The sequence below is a fragment of the Cololabis saira genome, chromosome 15 (genome assembly GCF_033807715.1).
Source record: "Cololabis saira isolate AMF1-May2022 chromosome 15, fColSai1.1, whole genome shotgun sequence".
Taxonomy (NCBI): Eukaryota; Metazoa; Chordata; class Actinopteri; order Beloniformes; family Belonidae; genus Cololabis; species Cololabis saira.
Window position 1 is genome coordinate 25,207,544 of NC_084601.1, and position 18,493 is coordinate 25,226,036.

Here is an 18,493-nt window from a genome sequence, read left to right on the forward strand (position 1 = left end):
AAACCACTGCCTGAACTGCGGGGCATTGAAATGTACCAGACGGAGAGCGTTATTAAATTCTGCCACATCCGGGAACATAAGCCCTCACACATTCAGAGCTAATGGAAAAAGGAAGGCACACTAAATCCGAGATGACTTTGAGGAGCAAGCTGAGCTAATCTAATTTACCAATATGTCTGATTCAACAGGGCGCCATAAAAGAGAGCCAACACCACTTAAGCTCCTTCTTTCCATCATGCGAGAGGCACTCAGAAGATGTAAGGGAAGAAAGAAGAACAAATTGATGAGGATGACACCACCTTGAGGAGTTTTTTTTTATCCAAGGGTGTGAAAAATAAAAGATTACAGGAAGTGATGAGGCAAGAGATGGCATGATAAATGAGGGAAAGTTGTTAAGAGAACATTATCAGTTTACACCTACTGTTCTGTTACCGTGGTCTGGTTCTTATCTACGGAAGAGTATTAGGGCCAGGCAGGAGAAAAATAAAAATAATATTTTAGAGGAGGAAGATTTTTTTTTTTCATTATGCACTTCGAGAAAAAAAGTTGAAATGTCGAGAAAAAAGTCAAAATTTCGTGAATAAAGATGAAATGTTGAGAAAAAAGGTGAAATTTCGACTTTATTTTCGAAATTGTATTTCAACATTATTCTCGACATTTCAACTTTTTTCTCGAAATTGTATTTCAAAATTAATCTCGACATTTCGACTCTTTTCTCAACATTTTGACTTTTTTCTCGAAGTGCACAATAAAAAAAAATCTTCCCCTCAAATATTTTTTCTCCTGCATGGCCCTATTACTCTTCCATACTTATCATAATTGTGTTAGATACAGAAAGTTACATATAGGAATTAGCATACATAAACAGGAAGCAATGCACATAGTTTGCACAAGATGCACAATTTTGGAAAACCTCAAGTGAAGAAATGTTATAAAAAAGAATGGGCTAAAATTAATCAACAATTATGTGCAAGCCTAAAAAAGTCACACGGGAAATGACTACTTCAAGTTATTGGTACCAAAGGCAGTTCGGGAGACTGTTAATCATTCATTGGCTATTTTATTGTAATAGCTGAAAGTTAACATGGTGACTGCACTTTCAAAACTTGGAGCAATTACTATTCAAGCACTGTTTTGAGAGTCAACATGAAATTTTGTTTGAAGGAGGTGAATGATGACAGTCCCTTCACTAGACTGAGAACTTATGTGTGGGAGGAAAACATCTATGGATGTGATCTACTGGATATGCCATAAGGACCCCATTCCCGGACCTGTAGATCATAACTTCGTCAAACAGTGTCACATGGCTGACATCTCTACTCACCCTCACTGCTTACGCACTGGACTTCGGGAATTTGTGTTCCTGGTCCACATTCCTTCTCATTATCAGGGACACACTCTTCCAGTTTGACCACCAGCCACTCAAAGCAGCTGGCATCTTCGCATGGTATTGCCTCCACCAGGTGGGGGCAGTTCCCCATCCCACCTGTAGGCTCATTGATGATTCTCCTCTTTCTCATTTTGAAGCCTGTCAAAGGACAACTGGAGCTTAATTATAACAATAGAAATAACAATAAAATTGTATGATGCCTAGAACTCCATCTCCTATTAAATGAGGACAAAAATAGATTTGCTTACCAAGTAAAATTAATTGATTTAATTTGTCACTAGTTAATTAACTTAATCCAATTTAGGTTAATAATGCAAACATGGTAACTCATGTTGGCAACCTATCATTTCATGTTAAATGTGCGTCATTCATTTACCGGGGACCAATCAAACCAGACCATTATTAATTATTAAAAAAAAACAACTGCTCATCCAAACAAAGAAAATGGCAGAACAAAGCTAGGAAAAAAAATTATAAATTCACCAACTGTGAGCTCAAGACACTCCTGTCAGAAGTTGAGGACAGGAACAATTATTTATTTGAAGGCATTTCCTCCAGTATTAAGTGTTAACATCTATTGAGTTGGAGTGTGTGACTAAGGCGGGATCAGAACAACCAAAATTTAAAAAAAAAGCTCTGACATAAAAATCGATGTAAAAAAACGAGAGTTGCTGCAGCTAGAAGTGTTGCAATCACAGAAGGATGTGAAGGAATTAAACCTCACATGAGGAAAAATCAAGTTTCTGGCATCCTGCCGCTACATGCAGGCAACTCTATATTTTATGAACACATACGCTAAATAAAAGCATTATTTAGGAAAATTTGAATATTATCTGCAAATTTAAAAACACAGTTCGAAGACAGCTGTTTGTCCATTCACCTGTTCACCTGTAAAGAATATGTCAACTGACAAAAGCCTGCTGAGCACCTGCACTGGTGGTTCTGTCCACTGAGAAAGTGGTTGAGTTTAACAGACTGTCTTCGATTGGTTAAAAAGATCAACTAGACCGCAAGAAAGGGATTGATGTACCTTCAATTTCAAAAAAGAAAAATCTGTGCACAATCTTTGCCGTTTCCAAGCAGCATGGCATTAAGATGAGGGACCCCCCCACACACACACACACACACACACACACTTTTAGGTGAATTGCATTCGTTCGAGTACCAAATTGACCTCTGCTTTTAGCACAAACAACATGTCTTTTCATTAAATTACAATCGAAGTCTATGCCGCAGGTCTAAAATCATTATTTTTGGCTGGAAACTTTTTTTTTTTGCAATTGGAAATAGATTTCTTCCAGGGGGCAGGGAAAATATGTTAAACCACTGACTGTTGGAAAATGGGGCACCAGGACAGAATTTGCTCTTTGGCACATGCAGTGCAGAAATACCTTCTGGGTCAGTGGTTTTTCGAATTTACTTCTACTGTTTACTTGAAATTTGACTGAATCTTTCTTGGGTCAGCTACAGTCCAGGAACAGTGGCCACGGTTACATGATGTTTTTTAATTCGGAATTAAATATTCAGAATAAAATAATTCAGAATTAAACTATTTTACTTCGAGTTTACATGGAAATAGTAATTCTGAATTGAAGTTTACATGGAAAACACATTTTTTTTCGGCTTTATCCAATTCCGCTTAAGGTCTGGGGGTTGGGAAGGGTTCTGATTGGATAGGGGGGCGGACCGGAAGTTACGTCTACCGGAAATTAGGTCTACCGGAAGAAAAACAAACTTAGCCGCTAACAACTTTGAAAAGCTAACAATTTTTATGTTTCCTGCCATCTGTTCTTTTAATTATTTCCAGGTCCTCCAAGCTATTTATTAAATAAATGGTCTCTGCTCTTGACCACCGTTTACTGCGTGCTGCCATCTTGAAACTTTGTTTGGAAAACAAGCCCAGTGCGGAATATAAGCGTCATGGCGACAGACGGGCAAGGGAACGAGCAGCACAGAAAGACCGGAATTAATTTAAAACGGAATGAGTGTATACATGATCCCGGAATTATTCTATTTTGGATTTAAAATCGGAATAAACCAGCCACTTACTTCGGAATTAAGTTTCATTCGGAATGGCCATTTTCATTCGGAATTAGGTGTTTACATGGTCATTTTTACTCATTTTAAATTGGATTTAAAGGAGCTTGAGGCTCCTTTTAAGAAATTAGACTCTCTAGCGCCACCCTTCACCACGACGGCCGTTGGGGGTACTGCAGCCAACAGTGAAGCCGGCACGGGAGAACGGGGGGGAACGTGCATGCAGCGTCATGTGACGTCACATCCGCAGCCCAGCGCGGGAAATTTGGGACCGAATTGCAGCACATTTTGCAGCACACAGCCTGTTCAAGGCAACGGAGAGATACACTAGAGGGCTCATTCTTTTGGGTTTGGAACGCTTCATCTTACATTATTACTAGAAAATTGAAAATGTATACGGATTTTTTTCATAAATCTTGCCACAATCCGGCCTCAAGCTCCTTTTAATTTTAATTCTGAATTAAAGAGGAATTAAACTTCCCATGAAAATGCACTGAGTGATGGGTTTAGATGGTTTCCAGTACAATTTGCATTCCTTTGAAAAGTTGCTTTTTCCCATGCAGTTGCTGGTTTGGTTGTTATTCCGGTTGAAAACAGGCCTGTAGGAGAGCATTAGTTGAATAGCCTTGTAGTCAAAGTTTGATGAGGGGGGGCTTTGCTTTTGCCTTGCATGTTTTTTTGGTGTTTCGTTAGGATTCCTCAGACCCTACATGGTTCCTTTCCATGCGGTTTAAGTTAATGTATTTTTGATGATGAAATAGATTAAATTCACATTTGCAACCCACGCATGGTAGCACCAAACTGAGCAAAAAAAGCAGCATTTTGTATACTTGATTTAATATCAGAAAGGCAAAGCCCTTTTTATACCTACATCTTGATGACTAAAAAAAAAAGAAGTAAAATAAAAGAATGTGTATATTAGTGATGTAATCATCACAGTAGGATCCTACCTTTCTTAACGGTCTGGTCTTTCTTGGTCGTCTGACAGTTTTCATAGGTGCAGGGTCCCCAAGCGCTCCATGGAGACACTTCACACTTAACAGGACAGCTGATTTGGCACAGCTGGGTGGTGTTTGGAGGAATACCTTGACACAGTTCACTGTTCACTGGCCGCAAAGCTGTGGAGCAATAGAAATGATCAGTGGCAGTGTCCAGATTAGCTCTGGGGAGACAAGAACAAGAATCATACATTTATAAAAACTACCAATTTCACTGTTTTGAGAATACATCTGCTTCATTATCTCTGATGTGCTTATCACCTCAGTCATGAAACATAGCCAGCATGGCAATTTTCTATGCAGATGATACTCAGCTATACCTATCCATGAAACCAGATGAAACCATTCAGTTGCCTGGACTACAAGAATATCTTAATTATTTAAATGAGAGGTTGGCGAATGTTCCTGCCAAGTGGATGTAAATAGCTAGGACTGCATCTGTTCCAGTCTGTTAAAAAACTAAATAAATGACTTTATAAAGACATTTTTTTGTTATATATCAATGTCTTGATCTGCCACAATGATCTAATGAATTTAAAGGATAACACCTCAAGTTGAGGGCTTTCCTCAGCAATCTTTAGGTGAGATTAAAAAAAGAGATTCATTAGATTAATTAATTACAGGTCTTAATTTATTAATCCCCAAAAAAATGTAATTGCTTGACAGCACTAGTTAACACTACCAACACTAACACTACCAGGTGCTTTGTATCCCTCAAGTTCACCTGGGTTTTGGCATGTGTTGTATGAGCCAAATGTGGCCCAAAATTCAAAAAGTAGTTTTGGCACAGAGTAACACAAGTGTCGTGAGGACCGTGGGTTGCCCAAAGTCCCAAGGACAATAAAGAATTGGCCCATGTCTGGTGCATATGTGGCCAGCCACCCTAAGCTTGAAACAATGTCATCAAGCAAAGTTGCAGATATAGGCTAGGTTTGTCACGGTTTTGTCACTTCCTGCTTTATTTTGAAGCCCATGTCTTTGTGTTTAAGTTCTGGTTTGACCTTCCTGTTTTCCATCTGTCCTGATCGTCTGCACCTGTGTCTCGTTAACCCTTGTGTATATCTAGTCTTTTCTTTCCCCTGCTCCCTACTGGTCCGGACTTTATTCCTCCCTCCATGTTTTTGGTTTTTTCTCGATCCTGCTCAACAGTGCCATTTGTTTGAGTGAATAAATCAGTTTTTGAGAACTCCTGCCTTCTGGTCTCCTGCATCTGGGTCCTACTACAACCCTCCTGACAGAAAGAGCCAGCCAGCATGGACCCAGCAGGAGAAAGTTTTGCCTTTTGGCAATTCTGCTTCCAGGAAGGAAGAAAAAAAAAGCCGTTTTGGCAGGAGCCAGATTCATCCTTCCGGGGATCACACCTGGCTCTAAGTGGGCCCAAGAGCTGTAAGGCCATCTTCTGGCAGAGATGGGAACAATGTCGGTGCTGCCTTAAGGAAGAGGAGTCCTCCTTCTGGGGAACACGCCTGGCTCGAGGGGGGTCCGGGTGCTCTCAGCCCCAGGGGAGACGACGACGACGACTGCGGCGCCAGCCCCAGCCTGTTCTGGTGGGGGTCCCGGATGGACCTCGCCTTGTCCCTATTCCGGCGGTGGTCCCGGACGCATCAGCCCCTGTTCCTGCTCCGGTGGTGGTCCCGGACACACCTCAGTCAACACCCAGGCCTCTGCCAAGGACCCGGTGTCCCCCTCAGCCGACGCCTAGGATTCTATGTCCCCCGAAGCCAAGGTCCCTGCCCAAGCCAAGACCCCGAGGACGGCCCCCCCGAACTGTCTCGCCGGTCTGCCCGGCCCCGAGGACGGCCCCCTGAGCTTTGACTATGCGTTGGCCTGGTTTAGGTCAGACATGCTTTGTTATCTGGAGAATGATTCTTAGAAACAGCAAACTTCACGTTATAGCACTTCTACACCACATCAAAACAAACTATTTTCAATATGTGGAATCCAGGTGGGGAAACTATTGACTAAACAGTTTTTGTTGTCATTAGTCTACAGAAGTGTCTCTCAACCCTGGTATTCAAGGACCACTGTCCTGCATACCTGATTCAAATTAATAATGCTTGTCATCAATGCTTGTCATCAAGGTCTGACACAAGTCTGTTAATGACAGTCATTTGTGTCAGGGTGCACTAAAGCAAGGAAACATATAAAACATGTGGGAGAGTGGTCCTCAAGGAGTGTTACATTAAATGGGTGTATTATTGGCTTAAACAGATGTGTCACGGTTTGTTACTTCCTGTTTTATTTTGAAGCCCATGTCTTTGTGTTGAGTTCTTGTTTGACCTTCCTGTTTCCCATCGGTCCTGATTGTCTGCACCTGTGTCTCGTTACCCCTCTGTGTATATCCAGTCTTGTCTTTCCCCTGCTTCCTGCTGGTCCGTACTGTTTGTTTCTCCATGTGTCATGTCACGTTTTTGATCATCATGTTCAGCCTGTGTTTTTTTTTTTTTTATTGATTCTTGTTGAAGCTCTGGTTTTTGTATCCTGCGTAGCAGTGTTTTGTTTTAGTTAAATCATTTTTGGAACTCTTGCCTTCTGATCTCCTACATCTGGGTCCTACTCCAACCCATCCCTGACAGATTGTGTTTGTCTGTTATTATGACTTGGATCAGTTCTCACTCTCTCACTTCATGGTGAATCAATGCATAATATTATTGCCACTATTGTTAGAAAGAGAAAATCTTGACTTAGACACGAAATAAGTAAAACTAAATAAGTGAGAGACACTGATAGTCTTACCTTCTTTATTCCTAAGTGAAATGACGTTTGTTGGTGTATCAACACTGGCCTGTACGCAGTAGACCTCCCGAGTCTGGATCCCTCCTCCACATAACCCTGTCTGGTTGCCACGTCGACGGTCTTGCTGGCTTAGCAGTACGTCCACCCTACAATCTGTCCACTCTGAAGTCTTCCAGTTGTAACTGATGGCGAACATTGACACAAATGAAATCATAAGTGAGGAAAAACTGTTTAATAAAATCATGAAATGCAACTCCAACTCCAAAAAAGCCAGTGCACTGTGAAATCTAAAAAACAAACAAAACTGCAGTGATTTATAATTCTCATGAACCCCTGTGATTTTAGGCCGTGCCCTCTCTCACGACGCAATTTAAAAATAGTCCAATCAGCGCTGTCTTCCAATAATTAAGTGATTAAAATGATTCTTTAATTTTTCAGGCACACAGCCTCACATTTGCTTTTAGAATGCTAACAACCCCAAACACTCATACCTCCACTACTGTGCTTGATAGTGGGTATGAGGTGTTTTTGTGCGGTTTGGGTTTGTCCAAACATGGTTTTAGACATTAAGACCAAAAAACTATACCTTGGTCTCATCTGTCTACAGGACATTATTTCAGAAGTCTTGTACATCTGCATTTTTGTGCACCTTGTACTGCCATGTTCTTTTTAGACAGATGCTTTCAACCGACAAGTCTTCCAAACAGTTAGCACTTTCATGGACTTTAACATTTAACACACTCAGTGAAGCCTGTAAGCTCTGAAATTAACCTTTTGATATCTCAGATTTTAGCAAATCTTTACTTTTAGTATGATCTCTTTTACTTACACAGTACATGATGCGACCACATCTGCCTGGGGGGTGCACGACTCTTTCTCCTCCAGCGTTGGACAGTCTGCCCCTCCACCTATTGGGAACTGGCTCACTTTTCTAGTGCGGGTGCGCTCCCCGTTGGGTCTGTTGGGCTCCAAGCAGTCTCTGGAGCAAGCAGACCATTCTGACCACTCAGTCACATCACAGTCTCTGGGAATGACGCAGGCCTGGAAGGTCACTGGTAACATCTCCTGAGAGCAAAGGCTGTAGAAGATGAACATAGACACGACAGATGTTTTATCATACTTTTTGGTTTAAAAGCTGGTTTAAAACTAAATATTTTATGTCAAATGTCAAATGCTAAAGAGCACTTAATTTTTTTCTCTTTTTTTCTTATAGTTACAAGAAGCAATAATTGAACCCTCACACCTGTCAATCGTGGGTGTTGCTGTCTAAGAGCTTGGGCTGTTGGGTTAATGGTCTTGCCCCTTGGATTTCATAATTGAAATCATTGCAGAAGTTAGGAAAATTGCAGTTCATCAAATTATCACAAGGGGCTGGCTCAACATTTTTCATTCATCAACCTCCATTGTAAAATGTTCAGCTTTACAACAAAAATAATTTACAGTCTGGTACATTCTCTCTATCTGTTCTCTCAGGAACAGATAGAGTTCCTAAAGGGGAGTTTTTCTTGCCACTGTTTTGCTTAACGTTTTTCTCCCACTAGGGGAGTATTTTACCTGCCATTGTTTATGTTATGTTTATTTAATAATTGCTCGGGGGTCATGTTCTGGTCTCTGGAAAGATCCTAGAGACAACTTCTGTTGTAATAGACACTATATAAATAAAATTGAATTGAATTGAATTGAAAACAAGTTAGACTCCATATTACAGTGTCCAACTTCCCAGAAGAAAAAAATGACATTCAAGTTTTTGTCTCTGTACCTGCATTTTACAATGATTGTACATAATCAGATAAAATTATATAATGCCACAAATGCATTTAGTGTTAGACAGCTGCATTGGTGAGTTATGGTGTTAAAGACTAACTGCCATTTCTTTAGCTCTAGTATTTTTTGATCAGCTGTTATTTCTCGTAGCAAACCTAAGCCTCTGTACCCACATTCTTGGACGCCAATATCCAACGCTGGTGTAGCTTTGGATACTGGCAATCAAGAAACCGCGGATCCTTGTGGGACTGTTTCAGTCCCCGTTTCAGCTCTGTTTGTACTTTTTTAGCTATCAGAAATGAGGATGGAAGGACAGATTCGATCAGTATAAATGTAATGTAATTCTAATTAGCATATTAGCATTACAATAATAACAGCCACAAATGTTTTATTAGCATACAACATTCCTGGTTGATTAACCGTGGTTCTTATAGCTCCTTTGGCAGAGCCACACAGTAGCAGCTGCAGAGCCGGCTGTGACAGTTAGCAGTGGGAGATCCCATTTCAAATGTAATTTTGGTGGCAGTATCAGAAATGGCCGCTGTGTTTACCTGACACACATTAGCAAAGTTGCCTGCTGCTTTGCTAAGCTTCTTTTCTAGGCTCTTCCAGGCCAACTCACAGCAGTGTGGTAGTATAGTTAACAGCCCAATTAAATATATTCTCTTTAAATTAAACACTCAGTTAGGTTTTTATTCAAAGCTCAGAAGCTATGATTTGAAGTCACTACTGTGCTAAGTTCTAAGTACCAACAGTGAAAACAGCCTGTCATCAATCAAAAGGCCACACCCTTGATGGGATAAAAAAAAGAAAGAAAAAACAATGTCTGCCTGCAGTTATCATGGAGGTGAAAGAGACCAAAGCTGTGCATTAAACCAGACTATAAGTATGATTATATGTGCTGCAAAGTTGAAAATTTTAAACGCTCAATGGAAATGAAGTCACTTGAAAAAACTAAATCTACTTCCTGGATGACATTAAACTAGTAGGTGCAATGTACTGTAGCCTGCTGAGCAGGAGCTACAGTATCAAGGTTTACACAACTGGGCCTGCCTTAACAACCCACACAGGCCACACGTGGACTCCCTCATAAAGAGGCCACAACAATTGGATGGATGGATGGATTCTGATATTTTAAGTTGTAAGGGGGGCATGTATACTATAATAAATAAACAGCCCACTTATGCCAAATGAGGAATGGGTACTTTTATGGCGCTTTTCCACTAGTACCTACTCAGCCCGACTCGACTCGCCTTGGTTCTTTTCCACTAGGGGTCTAACGTGCCGAGTAGATACTTTTCTGTAACTATTCTGCTGAGGTTCTAAGTGGCTGAGTCGGCTGTATCTGACGTCATCACACTACAGGCCACCGATTGGTCGGGGGGTTGGAGTCAGGGGGGTTGGAGTCACGTCTGAGTCAGGAGGCGGAAATCAGAGAAAGAGCGACACACGGCTTCTTGTTCATTTTATTCGACCAGCAATGGCAGCAAAAGTCTGTTTCATGATCCAACTCTGAGGTGCAGATGTTCATAAACCTGGTGGCTGAGGAGAGAATTTAAAAGGGATCTAGACGGGCGATAAGGAACGACCAGATTTACCAGGAGCTCTGTCACTTCATAGCTGCTCGCGGCTCCCAGCCGACTTTTCAGCAGCGCAGAGACAAACAAACAAAAAAAAGCGGTGCCACTTGAAGCTTCTCTCACCCTCATTTTTTTACTTGGTATCGAACACAAGCCACAGACCCAGCAGCACATACATCATCTCCTCCAGGTTCTACATCTTTAGTCTTGTTGTCTTCTTCGTTTAGATCACACAATCAAATACGTCACAGCAGCTTCACTCCAACCTCCTACTTCTCATCTGGATATTGAAAATAAATGAGAGCAAGGCGAGTCGAGTCTGGCTGAGTAGGTACTAGTGGAAAAGTGACAATAGAGGTGGATCTTCTTACAGCAAGACCCACATAGCGCCCATACAGTACCCATAGAAGTTTAAACAGTTTTGGCCTGAGATTTCTGTGGTCATCTCACATTAGATAAGCCAAAAAACAATCCATGCGGGACTCATGTGTTCACGGAATTTCAACCTTATTCTTGAAATTGTATTTCAACATTAATCCCGACATTTCAACTTTTTTCTCAAGTGCACAATAAAAAAAATCTTCCCCTCTCAAATATTTTTTCTCCTGCATGGCCCTAATACTCTTCCGTATAACATAAATTGTTATGCAAGTGTGCAAAATGATCATACAGCATAAGGCACAGACCAATTCCAGCACTCTTTGAAGTTAGAGTCTAATCGTTCATGAATTTGCCTCACCAATGATTAATTGATGATATTGCACCAAACTCTAACTTTGAAATATATCTATACATTTGTCCTAATCTTTGAAAACACAAACGCCCTCATGCAAAAGTTCCTTATTTACTCCTCCTCACTCAATGTAATTCTGACACAAAACACTAAAAGTCAATTGCAAAGCAAGAAATCAGTGAAGATTGAACTGTCAACATTGTAGACACTGACTACGTTTACATGCAGTCAAAATTCGAGTTATTGCTAATATTCCGGTTACTGAAACATTCGGAATATTCCGTTTCCATGTGTGAGCAAACAGGGGTATCCCTGTATACATGGTAATTAATCATTTGGGATATCTGGATCAAACCAGCAACGCGCAGAGAACGTCATGACGCAATTCCCGTCATTTCCGCTTCTTCTTCTTGTATCCCAATTCAAAACAAATGCTGCTTCGCGCAACTTTTCGCTCACCCTCTTTTAAATCTCGCTATCCCCGTACTTTTTACCTTCTACAAATGCCAAAATGTTCATATCCCTCATTACATTTATGAAGTGATTAGTCTCCTCCTCACTCCAAAAGTCTGGCGTGGTCTTGCATTTCTCTGTGTTTTTAAGAACTTCCTGGACTCAAAAGACCAAGATTCCTTGCGAACTGAACATGCGCAGAAAACAAATGAATGTTCCGTTTGATCGGGATATTCCGTTTGGCGTTTACATGACCGAATATTCAGGTTTTAAAAGGAGTAACCCAGGGGTCATATTCGGGTTTTTAAAAACCTGAATATGAGCAAATTCCGGTTATTCAAAGGGGTTATTGGTGTTTACATGGCCGTGCAAATTCGGGTTATTGCCAATATTCAGGTTTTAAAAGGGTTATTGTCTGCATGTAAACGCAGTCACTGTAGAAACAAGTATTCTTACCTTAAAGCTTCAATGGCCCCGCTCTTATGCACACAGGTCACTTCTCTTGTCTGGTAACCAACTTGTAGATCCCAAAACTTTCCTCCGGGGCGTTTTTGGCGACTCTTGTTCTTCTTCTTCTTGTTCAGCTCTCTCGCTTCTGGATCCTGTGCCTTGTTCTTTTCTCTTAACCTCCCTTTGACACCCTGTTTGGCTTTCTCTCTCTTTTCCTTTTTTTTTGCTTTTTTCTGTTGTTTGGGTCCATCTGCCTGTTGCGATCGTCTGTTTTGTTTCCTGTTTGCTCTGGTCAGTTTTCTCTTGGGTGGTTTGTTACCATCTCTGGGTAAGTTGTCTTCTTCTTTGGTATTTGTGTCTTCTTCTTTTTGCTGTTTTTCATTATCTATAATCTGTTTGTTTGCTCCCATTGACTGTTTATTACCCTCTTTAGAAAGTTTATCACCGTCTCTGGATTTCTTGTTGCCCTCTCTGGGTGCTTTTTCAGCATGTCTGACTTGTCTTGGCAGTGGGACCGAGCAGGGGCCCCACGGTCCCACTCTAACGCTGTAAAGGCTTTCCTCACCATTACAAAAACCTGCTTGACATGTCTGAAATTCAGTCAGATTTGGGCAAGCTGCCCCACCAAACAGCGGCGGTGCAAGAACAACCCGGATCCTGTTCCGTAAGCCCAGCCCACAGGTTTTAGAACATGGAGTCCACAGGGTGAATTCGGACAAAACACAATCCAGAGGACATGGTATGAGACAAGCTTGTTCTAGCCTCGGTTTAGGCTCAAAGTATTCGCAGATTGCATCTTCCGCAGGCTCTCCGTCTGCTTTTTGGACACAGCCTACCTCACGGGTCTGGATGCCCTCCTCGCCCCGTGAGCACACAGTGGGGCGCTGTATCCCAGAGCTGCGCATCGACACCGGGACACACTGGTTCCAGGCACCGAGCTGCCAGCCGTACTGGTCCTTGTGCCAGTCGCACACTCTGAAGCAGCTCTGCTGGTTGTCTGGCCGTTCTGACTGGTCGCAGTTGGTGTGGAGAGTGGTCCAACCTTCAGAGTGGGCACACCACACCGCTCTGCTCTGACTGCCACCAGGACCACACTCACTCCCCATACAACGACCCCACGGACCTGGAGAAAGTAAGATACACGTAATTAGAGTAAGATACACGTAATTAGATAGATAGATAGATAGATAGATAGATAGATAGATAGATAGATAGATAGATAGATAGATAGATAGATAGATAGATAGATAGATAGATAGATAGATAGATATGCTTTTTTCCAGACTCAAGGTCCATACACAAATACAATCAAAAACACACAATACAAAAGATTAAAAAACACAGAAATAAAAAGTTAACTGAGACGTGCAGCGTGTGGAACTGTACATAATGTTCACCAGTACCACAACAATTTGATTATCGGAATAATTTAACCGACCGATAAACCTGTACATTACATTTCTCAAAACAGTTTGCAGTGTGTTCCCTCCAGCACTCAAACATCTCACTCGCGCTAGTCCATCTGGGCCTTTTTAGCAGTATCCTTAGAGCATCATTGTACGTATGTCACTTGCAGTCTCTGAAGGCTGGCTTTTTTATAGTTCATCCACAGATGTGCAGTGTACAGAGGTGAACAACACGCTTTGAACAGAGTCAACTTCACTCCAACAGTATAACAACCAAATTTACGTGACAATACATTTGCTTGCACATACAACATACGACTCTGACGATAAATGTCCTCGTCATCTGTCAGTTGATCTGTGATCACGCGGCCAAGATATTTCACTTCACTACAGATATTCAGAACATTACCTGACAGTTTAAAGTCAGGAAAAGTCATATGTCTATCTTCCACGGTTCTGCAGATCATAATAACACTTTTTGACTTGTTATACTTTATATCCTCTTGCTTCCCATACACAGAACACACATTAAGGAGCTGCTGCAAATCTATAAAAGTTCTAATCCTGTTTTCTTGTGTTTGAACATATGATACAAATAATTTGGTCAAGAGTAGCGTTGAGTGGATGCATGCCGCATCCTCCTGGATAAAAGTTGACCAAAGACTGGTGTGTAGCCTGGTAACATTTTGTTTCAACATCTGGAATATTGGTAAACCTATCCATTTGTCATCACATCTAAAACCCAGCAATGCTCAACATGGCAATGCAACCAGATCTGCTTCTGGTGTTCACTTTCCTCTTCCTCTACCAAATACCAATGCACTAAAGAGGGCTACAATGTATAGAGCAGTAACATATTGGAATAAGCTTCCACCACATTTAACCATGATCAACAATAAAGCTAGATTCAAAAATAAATTAAGAAAAGCAGTACTTAGCAAGGAAGTCAGTTTTAGTTAGTTGGTTTTTCTGAAATTCTTGGTTTATTCTGAAATTCTGAGTGTGTAAAATGGAATATTTTTTGTTGTTTGGTTCTGGCTGGTTTCAACAATTTAAGGGTTGAATTCCATTACATCTCAGATCATTTTTGTTTAGATTAAGTTATGTTTTAATTGTAAGGATTGTATTTTATTGTTTTATGTGTGCAATGTTGGACCCCAGGAAGAATAGCCTTCACTGCAGTGAGGACTAATGGGGATCTGTAATAAATAAATAAATAAATCCATGAATTTGTCATTGACAAACTTTTGCAAACTTGATTGCAATACATTCATGTAACTTGGCTGTGTTGAAACAAAATCTAAAACAGGCAGGTACTGAAGACCTGGACTGAAAATCATTGGTCTAAAAAGAACATGGAAGCACAGCTGAGGTTCATAAAACTGTATCTGAACATCTAAACTTCTGAAACAATGGAACAATGAATAACTATGGATATGGGAGTGACACTTGGGTCCAAATTCAATCTTAAGAAGAGGAGGCCTTCATAGAGAACCTCAGTCTTGTTTTTGGGTCACCTCAGACCCAAAAAACAAATGATTGACGTGCTTAAAAACAGTGCTCCTCAAGAAGTATCCTACATGCCAGACCACCTTTTACAATCCAAAACTCCATTTATATCAGTACAATCTAGAGTCATATCCCTACGCCACTAGAAAGGCAACAAAGGGCCGGTTTTCACTTCCTAAGCCAAACACTACTTTTCTGAAGCATACAGTAGAATATAGATCAATGAAATCATGGAATTCTTTACCACTATATGACTAAATTAACACGGAAATCAATATTCAAAAAGCAAATGAAGAAACACCTTGGAATATCATATGTACAGTATAGGATACCATACACTCATACACACATATACAGATACATATACATACTGGACAGGGTAAGGCTTATTTTTTTATCTGATTTTCATGGCCTAGATGATGTTTTACTGTATATTGGAATATTTCATGTATGTTTTTTTGCTTTAAGATAATGATTTACATGTATGGTAAAGTTTAATGTAGGTTTGTCATGTTATTTCCTTTTCTTTCTTTGTCTTGTTTTTAACTGTATGTTTTAAATGTATTGTTTTTTTAATGTGGACCCCAGTATGACTAGCTGTGTAAAGGCATAGCTAATGGGGATCCTTACAAATAAACAAATAAACAAACCTTCTAGGTTGAGTTCACACTTGACATGCTTGGTTTGACAACAGCAAACTGTGATTTGATCATAACACTGCCATCTAAACTTTCGGTCAGTCCACGTTCTTGGAACCAAAAACGTGGACTGAGATCCCCCAGAAAAGTGGGTGAGGTACACTTCTAAACGAACTAATGATTGACATCATTAATCTTTCTAATCAGATTGTGATTTCTCCAAAATTCTCCTGTTGCGTCCTTTGATCGGTTGTTGCATTGTTTTTTTTGGTGGGGGTGGGGGTTTTTAAATTTGTATTTGTCTTATGATACAAACTTTGTTTGAATCAAAAAAATACCATTCACGTATAACAGAAAATATATATATATATATATATATATATATATCAGAAGTGCAAATCTCCCTGCATTTATCTTTTAAGACATAAACCCCAGTAAATGCAACGAGATCAAGTCACCAATGTTCAGTAAGGATCATGGACCAGGAGCAGGTCAGGACCTTGGCATTTATTGATTTTGGCTGATCAGGGCCACCTCCTATTGTGTGATGTCAGAAACATTTAGCACCCACAGCCACAGTCCAGGGTGCTGTCCACCAGATTGCATGCAGCCTCCTGGCCATCTACCTGCTGAAAATGATCTTAGGAAAGTGTTTTGTCTGACTGACTGGTTGGCTCTGGTGCCTTCTGTCAGTGGTGTGCAGGAGTGAAGGGACCCGCCAAGGATTAAGCCACCTGCTTAAATTAAAACCTTGACCAGAAAAGGTTTATCTTATCATTTCCACTTTCATTAGTTGAAAACCAAGCTAGTGTATCAGTGCGTTTACATGGGAAGCTTAATTCCTCTTTAATTAAGAATTAAAATTAAATCTGATTTAAAATGAGTAAAAATTACCATGTAATCACCTAATTCTGAATGAAAATGGCCATTCTGAATTAAACTTAATTCTGAAGTAAGTGGCTGGTTTATTCCAATTTTAAACCTGAATAAAATAATTCCGGGATCATATATACACTCATTCCGCTTTAAATTAATTCCAGTCTTTCTGCACTGCTCGTTCCCTTGCCTGTCTGTCACCATGACGCTTATGGCGCTTTTCCACTAGTACCTACTCAGCCCGACTCGCCTCGGTACGGCTCGTCACATTTTGTCCTCGTTTGTTTTTCCACAGCCAGGTGAGAAGTGGGCGGGTTGAGGTGAAGCTTCTGTGACGTACTCGATTGCGCAACCCCTTTGTTTGAGTCGGCGCAGATGAGAAAATCAGCTGGAGCCGCAAGCGGCTGAGAGTAAAACACAGCTCCTGGTACATCTGATCGTTCCTTATCACCCGTCTACATCCCTTTTTTAATTATCTCCTCAGCCACCAGGTTTATGAACATCTGCACCTCAGAGTTGGGTCACCAAACAGACGTTTGCGCTGTATAATAAAATCGCCGCAAGTCGCTCTGGCGCTGACTCCCGCTTCTTGATTCAAACGTCTGACGGCCCCGCCCCCTGAACAATCAGTGGCGTGTAGAGTGATGAAGTCATAAGTCATCACTCTATAAGTGGACATCCAGCCGAGACAACTCCAGAGACACAACACCGAATCTTCAGTGAGATACTACAAGAAACCGCTAAATGCTTGAAGACATCACTGAAACTGGAAAAATCTCTATTCAGAAGTGTAGCATGGCCGAAGTTTACTAATGAACACCTTGTAATCTAAAACTCTAATAGAGGGTATGCATTGACGTATGCATTGAGTGGCAAAAATGGCTGCAACTAGTTGGGGAAACTATGGAGAAGATTATCAGCTTAAATTAAAATCACTTGGACTTGACAGTGACCCGTACAGTTACCTGAAGAACCAGTGGTCCATGGACATTAATATTTGGCCACGAATCCATTTTCCTGATATTTAAATGTACTTAATTTCTATGTTGGGGAAATACACGAAGCAAAGCTTGAAGGCATACAAAAGTCTTGATGCTTGGTTCTACTTAAAGGCAGGAATTGATGGTGAAATTAAAGTGATGAGGACACCGAACTTTATGATTTGACCGTTAAACGTTAGCTACCCAAAAATCCAACATTACCTTATACAAAATGGGAACCGCAAATCCACGTCTCGGTGCCTGGAATCCAGTTGCTTCTGTGAATTGCAGCGATCCATTTGTCTTTCTTAAGCTTATTTTTGGGTGGTCTGTAAAACGATAACTCTGATTTCTTGCTAAATCTATGAGTACAGTCGATCGCACAACAGGTCTTTACCATTTTAGATGTTTTCGAGTTGCTCAAACTGAAAGTCTACGCTGCCACTCAGTCTTTCTGTCAATCAGTTTTTCTGCCACTCAGTGGGCGTAACCCTGTGAAGTCACATCTGTGACGTCATGCATTCCCTCTATAGTAAAATGTTTTGCAGAGTGTTGTTACACCAACTTAATTGTTCTGGAAGAAAACTCTGCACTGTGTATGAAACAAAGATGGCACAGCTTACCCAAATCAAACATCATCCCAGTGATAAAGCACAGTGGAGAGAGCATCATAATCTGGGATTGTTTTGGTGCCTTGGGGCTTGTTTACCATCACATAGAGAAAAATAAATTCTCACTTTTACCCATATCTCCTCCAGGATAATGTCATGGTGGCTGTCCACCAGTTGTCCATGATGCCGCAAGAATATACTAAACATGACTTTTTGGGTTGACCAGTCAGAGCCTAGAGACCATAACCCCATAAAGACGCAATGGGATGTGTGATGTCAAATCAGGTTCAACCAGCGGTCGACTCCAAGGGCTTACATACTCTACTTTTCCC

At 40.9% G+C, this 18,493-nt stretch overlaps 1 protein-coding gene across 1 annotated transcript in view; it reads right to left on the bottom strand.

Moving 5' to 3' along the window:
• The window catches only part of thsd7aa (thrombospondin, type I, domain containing 7Aa), a 115,480-nt gene that overhangs the window by 62,902 nt on the left and 34,085 nt on the right, over nt 1-18,493 (bottom strand). The window contains exons 2-6 of the mRNA XM_061741162.1: nt 12,148-13,264; nt 7,991-8,239; nt 7,162-7,343; nt 4,378-4,545; nt 1,325-1,528 (exon numbers count right to left, since the gene is read on the bottom strand). Of these exons, the coding sequence (XP_061597146.1) occupies nt 1,325-1,528; nt 4,378-4,545; nt 7,162-7,343; nt 7,991-8,239; nt 12,148-13,264 (1,920 nt within the window). The remainder of the gene's footprint in view (nt 1-1,324; nt 1,529-4,377; nt 4,546-7,161; nt 7,344-7,990; nt 8,240-12,147; nt 13,265-18,493) is intronic.